This window comes from Chrysemys picta, chromosome 9 (genome assembly GCF_011386835.1).
Source record: "Chrysemys picta bellii isolate R12L10 chromosome 9, ASM1138683v2, whole genome shotgun sequence".
Classification (NCBI taxonomy): domain Eukaryota; kingdom Metazoa; phylum Chordata; order Testudines; family Emydidae; genus Chrysemys; species Chrysemys picta.
The window spans coordinates 27708266-27731380 of NC_088799.1; the positions used below are offsets into that span (position 1 = coordinate 27708266).

A 23115-nucleotide genomic window follows, 5' to 3' on the forward strand; every position below is an offset into this window, starting at 1 on the left:
TCAAAAGCATGTCTCACCAGCAGAAGATTGTTCAATAAAAGATATTACCTCACCCAACATCTCTCTTCTTAAAGGAATGACAATTATTTAAACAATAAACTGAATTCACCAGCAAGAATAGCTTGCAATTATTCAGGTGAGTAGCCGTGGGCGGAGAAGACCACCCTTGTAACATAAGGCGTTCAGATGGCACACTGGGGCCCCCTGGATTAGCTCCTACACCAACTACATTATACAAGCACTTGTTCATGGGTCAGCTAAGATTACAAGGGAATTTGGGATGACAGAAGTAAGTTTACTAGCTTAATATCTGAGCTCTTTTTCAAGTCAATATTTCATTCTCTCTTTATTTATTTGGTTCACTGACTGCAATGTGAAACTTACTTTCTTTTTGAAAGTTTCAAACTTATTAAACGGTAGAACATACTGCCAAGAGGGTAAATGGGAGGGGCTAGAGGAGAAAGCTGAACAGGACTGAAGGAACAAATGCAGATTTAATAAAGTTCCAAAACACAAAATCCAGGTATTTCCACTTTTCATTAGGAGCAGTCAGTTACATATCCTATTAAACCAGGACCTTAAACCCATCCTGCTCTGAGTACTTGCCTTGGAACACCAAACTTGAGTTCAGAGTCTTGCAAACTTCATATTCTTATATCAGTGTTCCATTTTAGTATGACCATTCATCAAACTAGGCCATGATCAGCAAGAGTTTTGCAACTAAGTTTACTGGGAGCAGAACGGAGCTCTTAAAGTTCTCCATACAAGAGGATGGTACTGTTTTTGAAGAAGTTTCAACTGGAAAAAATTATTTTGCTTTGTAAGTTAGTGACAAAAACTCAGATGGTTCTGATATGGCTCAAACCATAAAAAAAAACCCAAATAATTCAATACTAAGCTTGATATTTAGAAGTCAACTTACACCTCCTATTTTTCTAGGGACAAAGTGTCTCCCCCATTAGCAGTGGTAGTGGAGCAGTAGTGGCTGCCTTCATGCTCCTCTCAACGGTCTTAGAAAGAGGTGAAAGGGAAGCACCTTGACTGGATAAAAGGGGCTTCATTCAGAGAACTGGAGAAGGAAATAGGCAAGGGGCAGGATGAACTCTGATGCTAGGCGCTCTAGGTGTTTAATGTATAGGAAGCTGGCTCTATTCCCCAAGGGCCCTGTTGCTTCCCATTGCACCCCACAATCAGAATTGAGCTACCTAAACAATTCTAGTCACCTCCTAGTAGCATTTAATTCGGTTTTTGATGGAAATTGTATAGCCCTACCAGCAGCCTGTACCTTTCTCCTGGATCTCAAAGCAAGGTGCTGGAGAAGAAACAAGTTTTCATCCTGAGAAGGGAATCACATAGCCTCTAAGAGGGGATTAAAATCAAACAAACAAACAAACAATCTGGCTCATGTGTGCAGCATGAGGAAGTTCAGTGAAAGCCAGCTTTGCTGCCTTCCAGTTTGGCTCCCTGAGATGCTGGCATCAGCTCTTCCATTTCCCTTATCTATTTTGGGGTTGATCACTTATTTCAACTCTCAACATTTATCAACTTCCAATGGGGGAAATGGGGGAGGGAGTAAAGAAGAGAAGCTTCTAAAGATGGGGAAGGGACCCTTTGAGACCAAGACAGGCTAAATCACCATTAAAAATAATCATGTCAGCCTTTGTCTATTACTCCACAGATACTCACTTTTCCAGATGGAGGACGACATTCAAGGATATAATTACGGAAGAATAAGCTGGGAAAATCCATCTGTCTCATATTAAGCTAAAAATCATTTGTGGCAAATACTGCAGCAGCGCTGTTTACACCAGAATCTAAGAAGTTCTCCTTCAGGAGGGGAAACAATCCTGCTTATGTGCATTACATGCCAAAGGAGACAACTATCCCTTTTGCTTTCACCTCCACCCCCAAAAAATTCTGCACACAATACTGATAAGTAGGATAAATATTCTGGCTTGCATGTGAGCTTTAATTGTATCTAAGCCTGAAGATTTGTTTTGGTTACAGAATGGATGCAGGAAGTCAACAAGACCAGATAAACTGTCCCAGTACATAGCTCTGCTAATTCCTACCATCACTAGATTGATAGTAGATACTATTTCAATCCAGCTCTAAGAGCAAAGTTAAAATTCATTGCCTTTTATTCCTATGGCTACAATGTATAGATAGATGTAGGCCTCAGACTATCAACTGGCTGTAGAAAGGCCATTAAAAACACACAGGCAAATTTGTTATTAGTTGAATTCCATTAAGTGTCTGAGAACCCTGAAGGAGAAGTCTTGTCACTTGACAAAGTGGGGGAATTTCAATCAACTGCCATTTGTAACAATCCTTTACTGGAGTTCTCACTTCTACCTCTTATGCCTGGTCCACACTAACCCCCCACTTCGAACTAAGGTACGCAAATTCAGCTACGTTAATAACGTAGCTGAATTCGAAGTACCTTAGTTCGAACTTACCGTGGGTCCAGACGCGGCAGGCAGGCTCCCCCGTCGATGCCGCATACTCCTCTCGCCAAACTGGAGTACCAGCGTCGACAGCGAGCACTTCCGGGATCGATCCCAGAAGATCAATTGCTTACCGCCGGACCCGGAGGTAAGTGTAGACCTACCCTTAGAATACTGTCAAACATACTGCAAATAGTAAGAAGTGCAAAGTACTTGCTTTTATATCTGAAGGAAAACAAAAACCAAACCAAACACAAAACACAAGGGACGGGCATTTTGAAATGGTTTACTTAAGCCAACAGTTGGCTATCTACCTCCGTTTGCCAATTTGAAAGGGTAAGAGTTTAAACATAATTTTGCTGTAAATTTCTACATCTGGTGGTTCAATGTCTTCTCATGTCAATATACAAAAAAAAAAAAAAAAGCACTCACTTGTAAACAGAGGGTAGTAAGTATAGCCCAAGGTTACATCAGTAACAGGAGGTACAAAAAAAATAAATATGTAACTTGAAAATTGATTACTACAATTCTTAGAATATTTGATTTGTGTTTCGGTAATGTGGGATTTAGGACTTCAAACCCACTGACCTATACTAAAAGGATAGCAGCCATAATGGCTGCTGCAGTCAAAACCTTGTATCAAACAAAAGGTACGAAGAGCTGGCATTAAAAGGTATTTATAAGTGCATTGTGCAAGTTATGGAAAGCAATTTAAATAAACTAATCTATTGAAAGGGAATCATTTTTCAATTACAGGAGTGAGAGAAATTTACTGTACTATCCAAATAGCCAATAAATCCAGATTTGGCCTTATTCTTTTTAATTCTCACTGAAAGAAGTTGAGCTGTTAGTTTTCTGCTGAAGTTCATATTGAGGCAACAGGAAAATACCCTTAGATTTAATTGGTTATTCCTCTTTTTGCTCTACTAATTCAGTCCTCAGTTAACATTAAAAGTGGGAACAACAACAAAATCAGGACTTCAAGCTTCCATTTTGTTTAGTATCTTGCTTGTGCAAAAGCATGCAACAACTCATGCAGTAGTTGATAAATGCTGTATAAACTGCTTTTGTACAAAGCTATGTGAAAACAATTTTTATTCAAATAAATTATGTTTTGCACATGAATAAAAACGTAAGCGTTGCATATTTTTTGCAAGAGTTATAGCAAATGAATTTACCTGCAGAGGTGTTCGTAGGGTTAACATTAGAGACTATTAGGAGAAAATCAAATTTCAACTTATATTAGCATAGCTAGTGTAACAAGAGCAGCACTGTGCTCCACCTACTGTCAAGTTGTCCACAGTTCTTAAGAGGCAACCAGAACTTAACACACAGTACCTTATGCAGATAAAGATCAGATTGTGGACTACTGTTTTTCCATTCCACCCTTCTCCCCTCATTTCTTCCTGAGGCTGGGGAGACAGGACTTGTGTGTTTCTGCTGAACTGCATCTGTGCTTCAATTCACAACCATTACTGTGAAGAATGTGAGCTTCTCTCTGATAGTTAGGCGCCACCATATACAGTAAGAGGTACAATCCTCCATCATTGATCAGTTTAACATCTCATCTCCTCCTCAGTTATACTTGCAATATGAAAGTGTTCTCACACCAAGGAGTAATGACAGAATTGATGCAATTAGTTCACAGTAACATCAGAGACTTGAGTGGTGAATTCCTTCCCAACATCTACTAAGGGAAAATATGGAATTCCCTTGACAAACAACAATTAGACTGTTGGTGGCTGTTCGCAACACTGTCTTTCATACAGCGATAGAAAGATGAGCGAACAGCCAGGCTTATTGGCCTACTGTTAGGTTGGCATAGTTGATATACATAGCAAAGCGTACCATTCCTTCAATAAACTATCCTATTTCTGAGCTCATGAAGCATACAGATTTGATGGAAGTGGAAGTTCTCTTCTTACACCAAAGAACTTTTATAGAACAGGGAGTGAAAAATGCAGCCTTACACTGCACCTCAACAGTTATCACGCTAAACTTGGGAGAACCATCTCTGGGGATAAGAACAGTTCACTCTTAATAACTGAAAGAAGTTACCTCTCTTCATAACTGTCAGCTAGGGTGCCAACTGCAGTAGTTTGTCATCACGATTTATCCAACACAACTACAAACTGGTCACACTTTATAGCGCTTGCACGATGCTTACTGCAAAGTAAGTGTGCGCACACACACACACCCTTTTAAAGATCAGTTTTCTATTAATTTGGAAGAGATCCATAAAATTTCTTATAGCTAATGCTTGCTGACGTATACAATAAGCACAGACAATTCTGATATGCTGACAAATAGCAAAAAATAGTTATTCAGTTCCGTGAATACCAAGATTGGAAATTGGTATCTTAAGCATCAACTGAAAGTTTACAGATATTCAGAACATAAATGAAAGATTGAAAAAAACCCAACACATTTAGTAGGGAACATCAAATTGTTTCTCTTCACTACAATGGCACCTGTGGTCACAAAAGATTCTACAGTACTTTTCATAAAAATGAAACTCAGCATCTGGGCTAAACTCCAATGCTGGTAGTTGGATTCTGGCTGCCTACATTCTCCAGTCAGTCAGTCATTTTTTTAATTATATATCTTCACTTCCTCTCCTAAAAACATTTTAGCATTACTTCTGCAAACAGATTATGTGGAACAGTTGCCACATTAGAGAGAATAAGGAAAGAAATAGCTAATGTAGCTATCTATGGAGTACTGTAGAACCTATTGGGATGAAAGAGGCTTGATAAATCTACCGCATGTGATCAGAAGAATCTAGAAGGGAAAGCCAGAAAGAAATAAAAAAAAGAGCATCTTTTAGGGACACCATCAATAACAAAATTTTTATTTTTTTGCCTGTTATAGCTAAAACACTTCAGTGAGAGAAGTTTAAAATAGGATTTGTTTATTCATTTGACAGCACCTTTGTCCATTTTCCCCACTGCTCAAGAGACCCTCATAAAACAAAGGAGCAAAGACTCATTACAAAGTGTATATGAATTTTAAAGAGTTCTCAGGACACTTCAAACACTATGCCCTGGAAAACAGACTTAACATTAGCTAATTTTAGAAAGTATTCAGGTCCACAATTTCCTTTTAAAAATATTTGTAAATTACTGCATTTCATCTTTGAAGGAAATGTTAATGAAAGTTACTTTTAACTGGTTGTATAATTTTTTTTTTAAATCAATTTATTCATTGCTGCTGACCTCATACAATTTAAAATAAAGCTGTATTAGCATCTGTATGTCATTTGGCTGATTTTTGTTCACTGAGTTTTATTTTAACTGTGCTTTTCAAAATATGTTTTCATCATGGAGACAGAAGAAGGAACACTGATCTACTTGAAGACATTCATGGCTTGAAACAGGATTTGCCCATGTTTGGGTTTCGCGTACACCTACAGATATTCCTTCAGCTCTACTTAAGTGAGATCCTCTGATTTGAGAGACTGAAAACATTAAGCTCTGCAGCTGTGGAGAAGTCTTAGTAGACTTAAGAACAAAGCGAAAAGAGGGACAGTATTCAACAACAGCACAATTCAAGCACTGTCATTTGTATCTATTTGCATAAGCCTTTATTTTTCTTTTGGAATAGAGCATATAATATGCACCTTGAGTAATACATAAAGAGACCCTTATCAAAGTAATGTTAATGCCCATGCAAGGTTTTGTTCTTGAATTATGAATGAGGCCTCAAGAGCTCAGTTTTACTAATTATAATACTTTATTAGCAACAATTAGCATGCTATACAAATAAGCCATTTAACTAAATAGAGAGATATACTCCATGAAGAGGTCCTTACAATCAGGTTTTCAACAGTCTAGCTGCTGTAGCTGACAGTTCACAATTGCAGCCATTCATTAGAGTTCCTGGAATATAGCCTGTGCAGTTCACATTGGTCAGCTATCTCTGGAAAATGATCTCTACTCTGCTCCTTTTCCAACATGCCTGGTAATATTTTGCCCCAGAAGTCTGCCAAACATGTAGGTGGTTTGAACAAGCTCTCTCAGTAATGTATTCTTTTAACAGTGGCAACATATTTTTTCAAGTGCCAAAACACAGTCCTAAGCTAGCATGTATGTTTGGACCCAACAGACAGTTTCACTATACGAGTATCCACCTTTTCACACCTCTACAAAAACAAGACCATATATTTCAGAAGTCTAGTGAAATACTCCAATTTAATTAGATTTTATTAAGATCTGCAACTCCATTTCACCAAGAACTTTAAGTTGTACTATTTTTAAAAATTAAGCATGAAAGACAAGCTAGAATTTTTTTCTTAGTTTGACACTTACCATTTTTCTTCATTTCCCCAATATATGTGGTAATTTCAACACTTAGATCTATCCCACTGACTAAATGTAGTATTTCCTCCATCCTCAAATATTGTTGCATTTTATTCAGTCCACTGACTTAATTTGGAGACGGGAACCAAAACTGTTTGTTATGCAAGTTATGAAAAGTATCTGCAGTCTAAAGCATTTTCCCCTCTTTGTGAAAGCATCTGCTAAAATCAGTAAGATTTTTTTTTTAAATCTTTGTTGCATACCAACATTTCTCTATCCCTCGCTCCTGACATTTGAGATTTACTGACTAATCATTTCCTCTTTATTCACTGGGTCAACAATAGGACTAGATACAATAGTTTTATTCAAAAATCTTGTAAAAGAAAGGAACAACAACTTAAGTAAGGGTTACCAAAAATCAGATCCAAACTACAGTCTGCTTGCCACCTTACAAGAAACATTTTAGATCTGGTTACTGATGGACTATATACACAATACACCTTAAAACAAAAGTTTCATACTGTCTGCACAGATGCTACCTAACTCTGCATAATCTTATGCGAACTGAAGTTTGTATGAATCCTAGCCTTCCCATTTTATTACTCACTACATTTAAATATGTAACAGCTTACAAAATAAATAGAAACCTTGCATATGCAGAGCTATGTATGAACCGTTGAAAGACCACCATTTGAGATTCTTTTTAAAAGTTACCTATATAATGAGTTCATTCTTTTGTCAAACTACAAGTGCTATAACTTAATCAGAGGTATCAAACATCCAACCATTTGATGTATTTACATGAACCATAATGATCAGATATGAAAATTAAATGTTCATTTTTAGACACTTCTAGCCCTTATGGTTGCAAAGAAAAATCCTTCAAATATGTGCCAAATGTAAACTAACAATGTTAGCTTCCTGAGTCTGCAGGCAGCCTAAAACAAAGATTCAAAGTGTAAACTCTAAAACCTCTATTAATTTCAATCACACTGTCAACTCTAAGCCCAGTGATGACATTTCACTGTCAAACTATTTCACTGCTGATTGTTTTAGCAGTAAAATGGGTGCAAGTGAGCCCACAGGAGGTTGGAATTTAAGTTGTTGAAAAGGAAAAAACTGAACCAAGAACATGGAGGAAAACAGTAAAACTGGAAAGAAACAGAGAAAGGAAGAAGAAAAATAGTAGTGGTCCTGAAAGTGAACATGGTTTTCCTACCAAGTGATAATGAATGCAACAATACGGTACTGAACAAATAGCTAATCATTTACTACACAAGGGCCATTCATATTTTCCCCTGGACTTTTTCTGTAGTGTGAGGGAAGCTGGCTGTCCTAAATTTATAGTCTAGCCCATGTACCATGATTTAAATGGAAATTTGGCCCTCTCCACTGAACAACTGACACCAATGTTAGACTATATATCACCCCAAGCCTAATTCTCTCTGCTATGCAGTCTCCACTGTAGTTCATTGGGCTATACTGAGGTAACTGAAAGCAGATTTTGGCCCTCCAAGATTTAAACTTTACATTTAAAAAAAATCTGCGTTGTTACAAAAAGACTGCTAGGAAAAAAAAGGGGGTCCATCTGTGTCTAGCTTGCTGACTGTTCTAGGCGACCTGCAAATAGGGTTAAGAATCACAAGGAATGCTCCAATGGCAAGGATAAAGGCATTCAAGATATAGTTTACCTCTTTTAGGTCCCCTGAATTCAGTCTTCTCCTGTTAATATTCCCCCAACATACACAATGCTTGTGTATGTACATTCATGGAAGCCCACTGAAGCACGGAACTGGCCTACTTGGGACAAGAGTGAACTGTATTCAGTTAGGCACCCTGTCAACTTCAAATCTTGTCAATTACAAAAATGGAAGTAATTCCAGGTATTATACACAACTTCCACCCCCCACTTCCTCAGCAACTTCTTCCTTCCCTCCTCCCATTAATATTTTCCTAGTTTAAAAAAAGTTTCTCTTCTGTGTTGCTGCATGAAAGACCCACACAAACAGGGAAAGCATCTGCACAGGAGAAACAATAACATTATCTGTACAAAGAGTGCTGTGAAACAAAGAGCAAACAAGTCATTTTCAGTTATGGCAGTCTTATGTTATTTGCACAGACACAAATGTGATCTAAGTTGACTGTATCTTTAGGTGCTTTCTGCAGTGAACTGCACAAGATTTTGCAAGTTATTTAATTTCTTAGGCCTCAATCATGCAAACTGTCCTATATGGACTGACTCCTGCACAGAGCCCCACTGAAATCTCCACCTGTGCATAACAGCTTGAAGGAATGGGGTCTTTGTTTATAAGGTTCAAAAAGGCCGAGAGCTTTAAACACCCATGCAATGAAGTACATCCAGTACTTTACCCTCACTAAAAGCTAGCCTCATATCCATAGGTTAGCGCAATGTCATGGACACAGAATATACTTTCATGTCACACCAAGCAGAAATACATGACTGAGAAGTATAGGTACCTTAAGAGAAACACACAAATTGGGGGTACTCAGCATAGAAACTAATAACACAGGAAAAGAGGATGTTTAGAATATAACTCACTTCCTAGTTCTTATTTGCAGATTTACTTCTAGATGGGAATAATTAAAAAAGTTTCTGAACACAAAGTATTTCTCCCTTAAAAACAAAACCTTTTCAAAAAGGTACTGATAACAAGATGGTACTATTGCAATGAAGAAGTGAGGTTCTTACCCACAAAAACTTATGCTCCCAATACTTCTGTTAGTCTTAAAGGTGCCACAGGACCCTCTGTTGCTTATTGCAATGAAGACAGTCAAGCATTCCTACTGACATTCCCAAAGAAGTTAGGACATGACGGCAAGGAGGCTGATGAAGCAGAAAAGGCATCCTCTAAGATTTCACTATAGCAAGAGTGCTAAGGGAATATCCACAACAAATGTGATGTCTTTTGGAAGTCTGGAAACTATTTTGAGCTTTATGAAAGTCACTGAAGTGACCTATAATAAAGTTCATCTTTTAAGGTAACGTTAGTGTTTATAAACAGTCAGCAGTTTATAGTTTTGATAATGACTATATGAATTTGTTCTACTGGTCACCAAACCCCCAAGCCCGTTATACTGTGATTTACACAGTATATCAGACTGTGCATATGATAAGGAGTGTTCAGATTTAGTAACTATTTTGCACCAGAATATTTCAGTGAATCCCCTCCCCTTTAAAAACAAACAAACCTGGAAATCAGTGTTTTGGATTAAGCTCTTCTGGGTTTTAAAGTTACACCTTGTAGGAGAGCTACTGAAATTATTCTCTACCTTCCCCCACATGAGAGCAAGTTTTTACTAGTACTACTCTGCACAAGCCAGATTTTTACATTTCAAAGCTTGGTACTTCTTTCTAGATGTGTGAACTGTTACAGGACATGTCTTTGAATGAGAATATTTTTCATTTTGAAAAGGTTATTCTGGTTCCCTAAAGAACGATAGGCACATTTCATCACACACATTTCTGTCTTCTTGTTCATAATAATCTCAACTGTAACAATGTATTTAGCTCCCTTTACAACACAAGGTTACCCCACCAAGATCATTTTCAACCCTTAGCACACTCCTTTCCCTGGAAGTCTCCTTCAAATTCAGGCATATTTGATTAGCTTAGGCCACAGAACTTTACCCATCCAGCAAAACCTACAAGATATACTTTTTTTTTTAAATGTACTTTAAGGAATCTTAAAAGTCCATCTACATTAGAGGAAAAAAAAAAACAAAACCCACTTTGCAACTCATACAAATCAATTGATAGTATACTCTCACTGTACCCTTTACTAAAGTTGATAAAATCTGACAGTTCCAGTCAATATTACCTAACAAAATAATTCTCCATTAATAATGAAGTTACATGTGTACTGAGAGGATAAGAATTCCCTAAGAATGGCTATGCTAAAAGTAGAGGGAGGGTCACTTTTGTTCAACTCACTGGACCACTATATAAAATAAATTCAAAAAGCTTGAATTATGCTAATACATATTTCTAATTTATACTGCTATTGAACTTGATTTTTTATGATCTTTGCAATCAAGGAATTTGGTTAATGCTAGTTCTCTGGAGCACTGTGGTTTTGTTTATCTCTATTAAGCCATTTTCCCTCACCTATTAGCAGTTGAGTTTTGAAATGCATTCAGAAAGAGATGGGCTGGGGGGGGACGGACGACCCGAAGGGAAGACTATTTTCTCATATTATATATATTTGTTACCTGCCAACTATATGTAAGAGAGCAAGTAGTTACATGAATTTTTAAACAGTTATAATAAAATGGTTCATACCTGTCTTCATCACCATCAACAGGAATAGATATGCCAAATACAGAGCTGGCAAGACTGTTCATAGGAGTAGTTGCAGGTAAGTGAAGAGGATTTGTGAGAGTGTCTGGAATGGGAGGCTTCACAAGAGGCTTACTTTCAGCAATGAGAGAAAGTGGTGGCTGAGGTAGGGGTTCTGATTTTCTTCTAGTATCATCAATCTGGCCTACTAAAGGTTGAGTCTGACTCTGAAACTGTCCAAGGTTGGATTGTGGCAGATTTGTAAGTACATTAGTTGTGCCTTGCATTAGTGAAAGTCCAACATGTTGTTGGACAACACCGGTACTCCTACTGACAGGTGTATGGCTGGTCAGATGTGACTGAACTAAAGTAACAGGGACATTTGGCATAGTAACAGAAGTGGTAGACACACTAGGCACACTTGTACCGGGCACAACTGCAGGCACGTTCTGAACTCCAGAGACTATAGCATGAGGAGCACCAGGCATTCCAGACACTTGACTACTTCCACCCATTTGATGCTGAGTAATGGATTTCTGTTGTACAACCCCTGTATGTCCAATGCTTTGCTGCACCACACCTCCCGGCTGCGGTATGACAGTCTGACTAGATGGAGTCTGGCCACTCTGCATCAATCCTGATCCCTGTCCCACTGCTTCACTAGGCTGTGGTGAAACTCCCATCATCGGTGCTCCAACAGGTGAAGGATTCTGGCCAGCCACCTGGCCCACAGGAAGGCTGGAAGCCCCAGTACTTGGAACAGAGCTTGTAGTAGCTTGTTGAATAGTTCCTTGACTCTGCATAACTGTCATGTGTTGCATGTATTCTGTCTGGCCAGAAGCTTGTGTTGGCAGTAGATGCACTGGTGGAATTTGGGGCTGAGGATAAGCAAATTGCTGAGGTTGAGTCACTGGTACATTTGCTTGCTGTACCTGCTGCTGTGACATGGGCATGCTCGGTTGGGCTACTGTTACATTCGGAGGTGGCATACCCTTCCCGTTAGGTCCCCCCTGTACAACACTTTGTGCATTTACCTGTGACTGGGTTTGCTGCGGCAGTACCACAGTCTGCTGATTCGTTACTGTAGCCCCAGAATACATCGGCTGAGCAGTACTTTGAGGAATGGCCCCACCTATGGGCTGCTGCAGCTGCTGTTGCTGCCCAATGACAAAATTAGGTTGCTGTAAAGAGGGCTGGTTCATTTTCTCCGTCTGGAGCAGCTGTGACACAGCAGTAAGGGAGCTGTCAGCTAGGGACTCTGGGCCCTGTGCCGATGCTGGCACCGCCGACATTACCATGGAGCCCCCCGTGGCACCCAAGCCACTATCTCTTTCCTGAGCAGCCTGCTCAAAGGTGCTGCTATGTCTAATGCAATCCCCAGTCCTGGCCAGGACGCCACTACTGTCCGAGTCCCGGTCGTAAAATTCCATACACGTCCATCGTCCCCGCCTATAGGGCTCCCCCGTACCGTGGTCCAGCTTGATCACCCTGAAGCGTGAACTGCATGCGGCCGCAGTCGTCTGAGACATGGTCCCTGGAGCGGAAGCCTGCGCACTGCTGCCTCCTGGCGCCGCGGAGGGGATTTGGACAGCAGTTACTTGGGGCACCGCGGTGCTTTTGGGCATGGCCCCCCCGTTAGCTGCAGCCGGCGGAGGCGCAGCCGCGGCCCCCGCTGCCGCAGCCGCAAGCTGCCCATCCAGGAGAAGGTTAGGGGAGACAGCACCGGGAGTTTCGGCGTCACCCACGTTGTTGAGAGTCTCCTCGGAAGAACTCCTTTCGCAGACATCCTCCGGGCCGTAGTCCGTGGCCCGTGACACATCGAAGATCTCGGAGGAGACATCCTCGGTGCGGGACTCGTCTGGGTCGTCCAGGCTCTCAGTGTCCTCGGTGATGCTGCTGGCCACCTGGGCCGTGGTCACGCTGGTGATCTGGAAGCAGCTCTTCTTCTTGGCCGGCATCTTGGACATGGTGCCTCCTTGGGGAGGGAGTTCTGCCAGCAAGGGTGAAGCTGTCTGCACCCCGGCGAGAAGGCAGAGTCCGAGCCCGTCCGAGGGAGAGGCGAAGGTTGTCACGATCAATTAGCCGAGACCCGGACGCTATTATACATCCTCTGGCTTCCTCCTCAAGCGTCTGGATCAGCCACGGAGCCCCAAGCTCATCGGGCACCACACCGGGCTGGTGGTCGGCTCGGCTCCTCCTCTTCCTCCCCCTTCAGCAGAGCTCCGGGCCCCTCAGCAAGCCTCCTCCCTCTCGCCGGACAGAGGATTGTGGTTACCGGGCTCCGGGCCTCCTCTTTCCCTCTTGAAGCCAAGCGGCCTCCTCGGCCTCACAGTGCGGCCGCACTGGTAGTACCAGGCGAAGCTCTTCAGCAGGCTTCCTGCTCCTCGCAGCGCGACCGGGGTGGCGGCGTCCGGCAGCCCGGGGCTCCTGGGCGGGCGAGCAGGCCGCTCGTGTGAGAGCCAGTCAGTCCCTGACCGAAGAGGAACCACGGCAGTGGCGGCCGGGTGAGGCCAAGCCCCCTGGCTCCCCCGCCCGCCCCGTCTCTTGTAGTCTCTACCTGGAGATCAGCACCAGGCGCATCTTGGTGGGAACGAGCCCGCTCGCAGCGACCCCAGATAGTCCCAGAGGCGACAGCCGAGACACCCCCTCCGAGGCTCCGCAAAGCGACGGGAGCGGCAAGGGAGCAACCCCCGGCCCGCAGGCGGGGCGGGGTATCGAGCAGCGTTGGGCCCAGCCCCCACTCGGTGCGCTCCGCACTCAGACACCGAGGGAGCTCAAATTCAAACTGCTCACTCCCCTCTCTCAAGATGGGGCTCAAATTGTACGCAATGCATTGTGGGAAGAGCGACGACACTCACTCCCCTCTCCCAATCCAGCACCGTGCTGACATCGACACCTTAGACCCGCCCCCTGCCCACGCACTGACGGACATTCGTTCCCAGGCAGAGCGCTGGGTGGAGCCAGGGCTGGGCTACCACGTAGGGGTGAAAACTCCTCCTCAGAGCGTCGTATTAACCGTTTGGAATGTTCCATCGGCTGGCGTCCCCCGCCCGCCCGGGTGTGGTACCGCCCTGAGGTGAAAGGGGTGAGCGCCCGCCTGCATGTTCAGGGTTGTGTGTTCGGGGGGGCTACGGCCCTTCCCCAAGTGGGCCCGGGTTTAGTACGGGGATCTGCTCCCTCCACACCCCCCCATAGAGCCCCGGGTTCAGTACCGGGATCTGCTCCCTCCGCCCCCGCGCGGGCCACGGATTCAGTACGGGCTACGCCCCCTCCCCCCACGGGGCCCAGTGTTCAGTAGGGAGCTATGGCCCTTCCCCCCACGGGCCTCGGGGGCTGTACAGCGGATACTCCCTCTCCCCCTCCGGGACCTGGGCAGAAGTACGGGCGACACGCCCCCTTCCCCCACGAGGCCCCGGGGGCAGTACGGCGACACGCCCCCTTTTCTCTCCCCCCACGGGGCCTCGGGAGGGGAGCGGTACGGGGCATACGCCCCCTCGCCACACGGAGCCCCGGGGGCAGTACGGAGATACGCCGCCACCTTCCCTCTCCCCATATGGGGCCTCTGGAGCGGTACGGGGATACGCCCCCCACCGCAACGCCGGGTTGAGTACGGAGATACGCCACTTCCCACCACGGGGCAGTAGGCGGAGGCGCCCCCCTCCTCTCCTGCCCACAGGGTCCCCATTTCATTATGGGGCTAGGACCCCGTGTTTAATATGGGGGGTGCTCCCTTTCTCCGCAGGGCCCCATGTTCAGTACGGGGATACCCCCATTTCCCTGCAAGACCTCCTGTTCAATATGGGACTGGGTCCCCCCATTACCCCATGTAAAGTTGAGAGATATGGTCTGCCTCCCACAGGGCCCAGGTCTCTGTGTACAAGCTAGGGAGACATCCACTACTCCTCGCAGGTCCTTGTGTTGAATATTGGGGTGTGTGCTCCTTCTACATTATAGACCCCATGTTCAGTATGGGGATACTCCCTTTGCTGCCATAGCAACCCGCAGTTCAATAAACAGATGTGCCACCCCATCTACTCCTTCATGATCAATACAGGGATATGCCCCCCTTCACGGGGACCATATTTAGGCACCTGAAGATAAGCAGAATTATTTTCTGTAGTGCTGATTTCAGAGTACCCTCAAATTCTGTAAAAGTCCATGGAAGCTCCATGTTCTCAGCACCTTTAAAAATCAGGTATCAGAGGGGTAGCCGTGTTAGTCTGTTTTTATGGTTTCAAAATTGTGTATAAGTTTTGACAGTTGGGGGTCTTTCATGAGATTAATTAATTAAGTAAATTTCTGGGGCTGGATCCTTAATACAGAAATGCAGCCTGCAGAAACTACAAGTCACAACATGGATTGCTTCATACTGATTCTAGCAGCTCGGCCGCAGTTGAATGCTAGAAATCTGCAGTCCTTCTGAGACGCTAAGTGGTGCTCAGAATGAGGGCATGTCTACACTGGCAGAGTTACAATGCCGGCAGTTACAGCGCCGCTCAGAGAGTGCTGAAGGGAAACCGCTGTTATGTTTTCACACTGTCAGCTGCCTGCGCAATAGCGTGTTCACACTTGTGGCACTTGCAGCAGTATTCGAAGCGGTGCACTCTGGGCAGCTATCCCACAGCGCATCTCTTTCTCTTCTGCCGCTAAGACTTGTGGGAAGGTGTAGAGGGTCGCAGGGCATCCTGGGTCTTGTCCCAATGACCTGTGATGCATTGTTTCGCATCCCAGAAATCCCCAGACCACCTAGCCACTGAGTACATTAATCGCAAGGAATATTTCTCAATTGTTCTCCAGGTGCTTGTGGATCACCATGGGCGTTTCACAGACATTAACGCAGGCTGGTCCAGAAAGGTGCATGACTAGAAGATTATAGTAGGGGAAGCTGAAATGCCCATTGTGATCCTGGGAGACCCCGCCTACCCCTTAATGCCGTGGCTTATGAAGCCATACATGGGGCAACTTGACAGTAGCAAGGAGCGGTTCAACAACAGGCTGAGCAAGTGCAGAATGACTATTGAGTGTGCTTTTGGCCATTTAAAATCTCGCTGGTGCTGCCTCTATGGGAAGCTGGACCTGGCCGATGACAATATTCCTATGCTTATAGCCATGTGCTGTACGCTTCATAATATTTGTGAAGGGAAGGGTGAAAACTTCACTCAGGGCTGGACCGCAGAGGCTCAGTGCCTAAAGGCTGAGTTTGAGCAGTCAGAGACCAGGGCTATGAGAAGGGCACAGCACGAGGCCATAAGGATCAGGGATGCCTTGAGGCAGCAATTTGAAGCTGAAAGCCACTAATATTTGTTGATATGCTCGGGAGTGCAGTGCTTGTAATGCTAGGAGGTGATTGGTGCAGACGATGCAATATGTGGTTTAACATAATTGTATGTTGTTTTGCAGTGCTCTTTTTGCTTTCAATTAATAGAATAAAGATTGCTTTCAAACACAATTATTTTATTAAAAGACAACAGCCGAAGGAGAGAGTCAAACAAAAAACAACACATCAGCTGTGAGGGGGTGGGGGAAGGGAAGGTCCCAGGAGGAGGAGGGGTCCCAGGATGGCTAAAGATTTGTGTATGTCCAGGGATCATATCCAACCTTCTCCTTTGGAGTACAATGCAGCGGGTATGGTATTTCAGCAGGGCCAAACTGCAGAGGGATGGGTGTTGAGTGCAGTGGGTAGTGGGAGTCTGCAGTGCTGGACTGTGGGGCGCGGGAAGGAGTGGAATGACATGGATATAGACTGGAGCCAGGAGGTTGATAAGAGTGTGTTGACGGTGTTGGGGGGGGGTGCATGGGAAAGAGTTTTGCGACAGCGGCTGCAGAAGGATGGGCGTGGAGCTGCTCGGTTTGAAGAACTAGTATCGCTTGGAGCGTATCTGCTTGGCTCTCCATAACCTTTAAGAGCCACTCCATGGCTTCATTCTGGCGTACCTCGTTCTCCTTTTGGTCCCTCTTCTTGCTGTCCCACCACTCCTTCAATTTCTGTTTCTCGGCAGTGGAGTGCATCATAACATCACGCAGAAAGTCCTCTTTAGTTCTTGGCCACTTTCTAATTCTGCGCAGCCATTCAGCTGCCAATAACAAAGAGGGAGGCTGGGCTCCCAAGGTCATCTCTGTGAAGTTTAAATGTAACATTTTACAGAAGCAGGATTATTTGCAACACAGAGAACACTGATTCAATGATTTAAAACACAGCCAGTATTCACACACCTGACGCTAACCAGGCAAGCACACATGAGCCACAAGACCCCCAAAATGGTGAGTAGCCAAAATGGTGAGTAGCCGCAGGGGCGGGGTAAATCACTCTTCCTGGACTCTGCTGTATACTGGGCACGTTGCTTTTGGAGAGAGCCAGCACTGTAGGGTGGGGCCTGATAATCATTCCTGTCCCCACACTTTCCACAGGATGTGATCATTATGGAAGCTATCTCGCTGCTGAGGGTGAGCAGGGTCTTCTCCAAGCCTGCGTCTTCCGCCCTGGCCCCTATGCGGCTTGCCTGTGTGCAGCAATGGTCGTCCCCACATCGTGACGGCACACTGGCGTGGGAAAGTTACTGTTAATGGGGCAAGAAACAAAGCAGTTCTGCTGAAGAACCTGCAGCAGCGGATTGCCCAGTATCTCCACAAGAGTTTCCTGGAGAGGGAGTCAATCAACAGCCTGTTCTGCTGCTCAGACTAGGCATGTGATGGGAGACAAGCCTGCAACCCTCCTGCCCCCAGCAACTCACTTCAGCAATTCCCAAAATCAAAGCCACTTACCAGGTGCCTCCTCTCCTGTTTGTCCTTCACCAAGATCTGACAGTTGTGACTGGCAAGCTTCCTCTGGGGTAGAAAAGAGCTCCTGGCTGCATGCATCTGTGACCTCCGAGTCAGCCTCTGCCTCTGGGTTCCCCTGCCACTCCACATCCTTGTCCAAGATTTCCTCCTCCTGGCTCGGTCCACTTTCGACTGGCATGCGAGCCACCGAAGTATCCACAGTGGTCTTCGCAGTGGAGGTGGGGTTGCCACCAAGTATCGTGTCCAGCTCTTTGTAAAACCGGCAGCTCTTGAGCGCAGCGCTGGAGTGGTGGTTTTCCTCCCACGCCTTGGTGGTAGGCGTTCTGCAGCTCCTTCACTTTCACCCGGCAGTGTGTCCTGGTCATGGCGTCTTTCTGTCATGCATCGTGAAATCTGTGCATAGGTGTCATAATTCCTACAGCCGGAGCACTGGACAGCCGCCTCTCCCCAAATGCTGATGAGGTCCACCCGCTCGTCATTACTCCAAGTGGGGGATCACGTGGTGCGTGGAGCAGGCAAGGCCACCTGGAAAGATGTGCTGAGACCACTGTACACATCACCGAGCAAACAGGAAGGGGACTTTCAAATTTCCAAAGGAATTTATGGGGTGGAGATGACAGTTGGTCACCTGAGGGCAGGGCAATAGAGTTCAAACCGATGACCAGAGAGGCATTGTGCGACACCTCCTGGAGGCCATTCGCAGCACTGTAATCGACCACGGTGTCTACACTGGCACCGTAGTGCTATAGCCCCGGAACAGAAAGCGGTACGTCTCTTGTTATGGTGGTTTTTTTACAGCGCTACAACTGCGCAGTTTCTGTGCACTAAGTGGCTTGGCAGTGTGTACACCTCGGGAGTTACAGCACAGAAAACTGCTTTACTGCGCAGAATCTTGCCAGTGTAGACAAGGCCTGAGACAGAGCATTTTATGTTGTCTGTCATCTTGTTGGGTGGCACCTTTGTGTTAAAGACGAGAGCACCTACATAAGACCATACCTCTATGTTAAAAACAAGATGGGTCCAGTTCAGCCTATCCTCTTTGGGATGATTTTTAAAGCTGCTTTTGATTATTGACTTCGGTAGGATTTGTGGATGCTCAACATTTCTGAAAATCAAACCACTTGTATTTAGGTTCCTAATTATGGATTTAGAAGCCTAACTTCAGGGACCCAGATTTGAACATTTGGGGCACTCTTCCAAACGTGTTGCTCATTTGGGGTGATGTACCCTCATTTTTGATTAAGGAAGTTTTAAAAGTATTTTCCTCTGATGATAATGTTTCAGTGAGACATTTCATTCATGAGTTCCCTATTCATTATATTTTTAAATCTCCTTCATTCAGACTGTTAAATATTGTCAGCTCCTTGAATATCATAGAATATGTTCCTGGATACCAAAATCCAGTCACATTTGTGCTATTTCGGTACTCTTGCTTCAAGATTAAATCAAGAAGTACAAAGGAAACCACAGAAAACAAAATATTTAGCTGAACTTTTCTGAAAATGTTAAAAAGTTCAGTTTGAGTTTTTTACAAAGGTTTAAATATAGGGTAGACTGATTTAAATCAAAGTGATTTACATCATCAGTTTTAATCATGATTTAAAAAAGCAAGCAGGAAACCTTGATTTAAATAATCAATTTTAATCATGTTTTGCATTTGGAGTTTTTAGTTATTTTTCTAAAGAAAGCTTTGATTCTGGTATTTGGTAACAATTAAAATATCTGGATTTGCAATTCTGCACTGTCTGGTACTTCTTTTTGATAACCAGGAGGATACAGTAAATCAAAAACAGTTATTTGAGCAATTATATACAGTAGAACCTCAGAGTTACGAATACCTTGGGAATGGAGGTTGTTCGTAACTCTGAACAAAACATTATGGTTGTTCTTTCAAAAGTGGGCAACTGAACATTGACTTAATGTAGCTTTGAAACTTTAATATGCAGAAGAAAAAATACATAAAAAAATCGGATTTTGAGGAAAAAACCTATCTAAAGATAAGAACATAAGAGTGGCCGTACTGGCTTAGACCAAAGGTCCATCCAGCCCAGTATCCTGTCTACCGACCGTGGCCAATGCCAGGTGCCCCAGAGGGAGTGAACCTACCAGGTAATGATCAAGTGATCTCTCTCCTGCCGTCCATCACCACCCTTTGACAAACAGAGGCTAGGGACACCATTCCTTATCCATCCTGGCTAATAGCCATTAATGGACTTAACCTCCATGATTTTATCCATTTCTCTTTTAAACCCTGTTATAGTCCTAGCCTTCACAACCTCCTCAGGCAAGGAGTTCCACAAGTTGACTATGCGCTGTGTGAAGAAGAATTTCCTTTTATTTGTTTTAAACCTGCTGCTCATTAATTTCATTTGGTGGCCCCTAATTCTTATATTATGGGAACAAGTAAATAACTTTTCCTTATTCACTTTCTCCACCTCACTCATGATTTTATATTCCTCTTATCATATCCTCCCTTAGTCTCCTCTTTTCCAAGCTGAAAAGTCCTAGCCTCTTTAATCTCTCCTCATATGGGACCCATTCCAAACCCCTAATCATTTTAGTTACCCTTCTCTGAACCTTTTCTTTTTCTTTTTAATTAAGATAGATACATTATAGCTCAAAGTTATCTCATCATGGAATAGGGATTATACATTCTAATTCTATAGTATGAGACAATATATTCATGTAATGTTTAAGAAAATTTTGTAAATAAGTTCCAGTAGTTCCTGGATTAGAGACCCAATTTTATGGGGTTCCAGCGGCTTCTGTATACATTATTTAGGTCAGTGTGGTTCTCAAAGCCGGTCCACCGCTTGTTCGGGAAAGCCCCTGCCGGGCCGGGCCGGTTTGTTTACCTACTGCGTCCGCAGGTTCAACCGATCGCGGCTCCCACTGGCCGCGATTCACCGCTCCAAGACAATGGGGGCTGCAGGAAGCGGCGCGGGCCGACGGACTTGCTGGCTGCCCTTCTCGCAGCCCCCATTGGCCTGGAGCGGCGAACCGCGGCCAGTGGGAGCCACAATCGGCCGAACCTGCGGACACAGCAGGTAAACAAACTGGCCCGGCCCAGCAGGGGCTTTCCCTGAACAAGCGGCGGACCGGCTTTGAGAACCACTGATTTAGGTTAATCTTTCTATCCAATATCTACCAAATGGGGCTCAGTCTAGAAGATACCATCAGAGATGCTTATTTTTGCAGTTCTCAGACTGTGAATTTGTGTCTCCAGAGATAATATGCTTGTTAACAGCAAAAATGTTTTTAAATAAATAAATAAATAAATAATATATAGAGGGGAGAAATAACAGACCTCAACTCTATTGTCCCTCTGCAAATTTGTGTACACAGAGTCATTCCCTTACCTCTCTCTAAAAGTGCAAAGTTTCAAAAAGTTCAATGAATAGAAGATTGTTGGGGGTGGAATAGATCTGGACAAGGAGAAGAAGTCTGGAGATAAATGTGAGAAGGGAGGGACAGGCAGCAGAAACAAAAGTGAAACTGTTTGAGCAGCATATTCCAGAAGTCTTGTGGTCTTTCTGAGTGTAGCCTACATTGATTTGAGATCTACCATGCTATTCTCTCACTAGAAGGGAAAACTTATAATGGCAGCAGGCTGTAAAAGAGACCCAGTTTGGGAATATTTTAATGAAGTTCCTCTACCTGTGGGTAAAACAGGCATGCATGCAAAATGCAAACAGTGCAACAAAGAAATGCAAGGCCTGGTTGCCCGAATAAAACTACATCATGAGAAGTGATATGAAAGGAACATGTTTGAACATGCAGGATCTTCAGGTTGGTAAACTTTTTTATTTCATACTTCTTTCTTAAGGACTACCTGTCTTCTTTCTGGATTATTATTGAATTATCATGTTTGAGCAAAAAATATAGTTGTTATTCTATGATACTATCATTTTAGATATAGTTGTGATAAAAAATAAATAGCTGAAATAGGCAGATCTTCCTTTTACAATTTCACCTTTAAAGTAGTACTGAGTGTCAGTGAATGCAATAATACTAAATGAGCAGTATGGTAATAATAATTAAATAACTGCATTGACTTATTTTGTTTAGGAGAATCCATCCTCAACATACAGGATGAGGACTATCCACCTTCAAGATCACCATCATTTTCTGTAGTTTCAGAGTTATCTGCCAATGACAGTGTTTCAGTCACATCATGTATTTCACATAGCCACAGTATATCACCTGTATCAAAAAGAAAAAAAAAATCTCCATCATCCAGAAACAACCAGAGATAAATTGTGATAAGAACCAGCAGATTACAAAAAAAGGTAATTGATGAAAAAATTGCCCGGTTTGTTTATGCAACAAACTCTCCTTTCTGTATGATTGAGAACCCACAGTTCATTAACATGGTTCAATCATTAAGACCGGGATACAGTCCACCCAACAGAGCAGATGTCGCAGGCAAATTGCTGGATAAAGTGTATGAAAGAGAAATTGAGCAGTGTGCAAAAGATCTAGAGGGTGAAATTGTTAACCTGAGTCTTGATGGGTGGAGCAGTGTCCACAATGATCCTGTTGTACGTGCTTGTGTGACAACAGAAGAAGGGAATGTCTTCCTTACAGAAACAATTGATACATCAGGAAATGCACACAGCTATAACAAACTGTGAAAAAATATTCAAATGTCTGGTATGCAGCTTGATCACAGACAATGTTGCAAATGTATCCAAGATGAGAAGAAATTATTTAGAAGAGAGTCCCAAGCTAATAACATATGGTTGCAGTGCTCATTTGATGCACCTCCTAGCCAAAGACTTCAGTGTTCCAGAAATAAAGGCTAATGTTAAAATTGCAAAATACTTCCGTAACAACCACTTTGCAGCAGCTGCTCTGAAGAAATTGGGAGGAACCAAGCTAACTCTCCCACAAGACATGCGATGGAACTCAGTAGTGGACTGTTTTGAGTACTATATCAAGAACTGGCCTAATCTGATGACAGTTTGTGAACAAAATAATGAAAAAATAGATGGCACGGTCACAGCCAAAGTTCTCAACATTGGGCTTAAGAGAAATGTTGAACTCATGCTGAGTACCCTGAAGCCTATTTCTGTAGCCTTGAACAAAATGCAGGGAAATGGCTGTTTTATTACTGACACTGTTGAAATTTGGAAGGAACTGACTGAGATCTTAAAAAGAGAAATATGCAATGAAAGAGTTAAATTAAACAACCATTAAAAAAACAAATGGGACAAGCACTATCTCCAGCTCATTTTCTTGCAAATATTCTCAATACTTGGTACCAGGGTCAAACCTTAACTGCTGAAGAAGA

The 23115-nt window shown here is 43.6% G+C and overlaps 1 protein-coding gene and 1 long non-coding RNA gene across 5 annotated transcripts in view; one reads left to right on the forward strand and one right to left on the reverse strand.

Annotated features, from left to right (window-relative positions):
* The window catches only part of TSC22D2 (TSC22 domain family member 2), a 43259-nt gene extending 26779 nt beyond the window's left edge, over positions 1–16480 (reverse strand). The window contains exon 1 of the mRNA XM_005308216.4: positions 11046–16480. Coding sequence (XP_005308273.2) covers positions 11046–13009 — 1964 coding nt within the window. The 5' untranslated portion in view covers positions 13010–16480. The remainder of the gene's footprint in view (positions 1–11045) is intronic.
* LOC101948442 (uncharacterized) overlaps positions 13989–23115 on the forward strand; it is a 194897-nt gene continuing 185770 nt past the window's right edge. For all 4 annotated transcript variants that reach the window (XR_010590356.1, XR_010590355.1, XR_256918.4 and 1 more), the window contains exon 1: positions 13989–14127. This is a non-coding gene — a long non-coding RNA (uncharacterized LOC101948442). The remainder of the gene's footprint in view (positions 14128–23115) is intronic.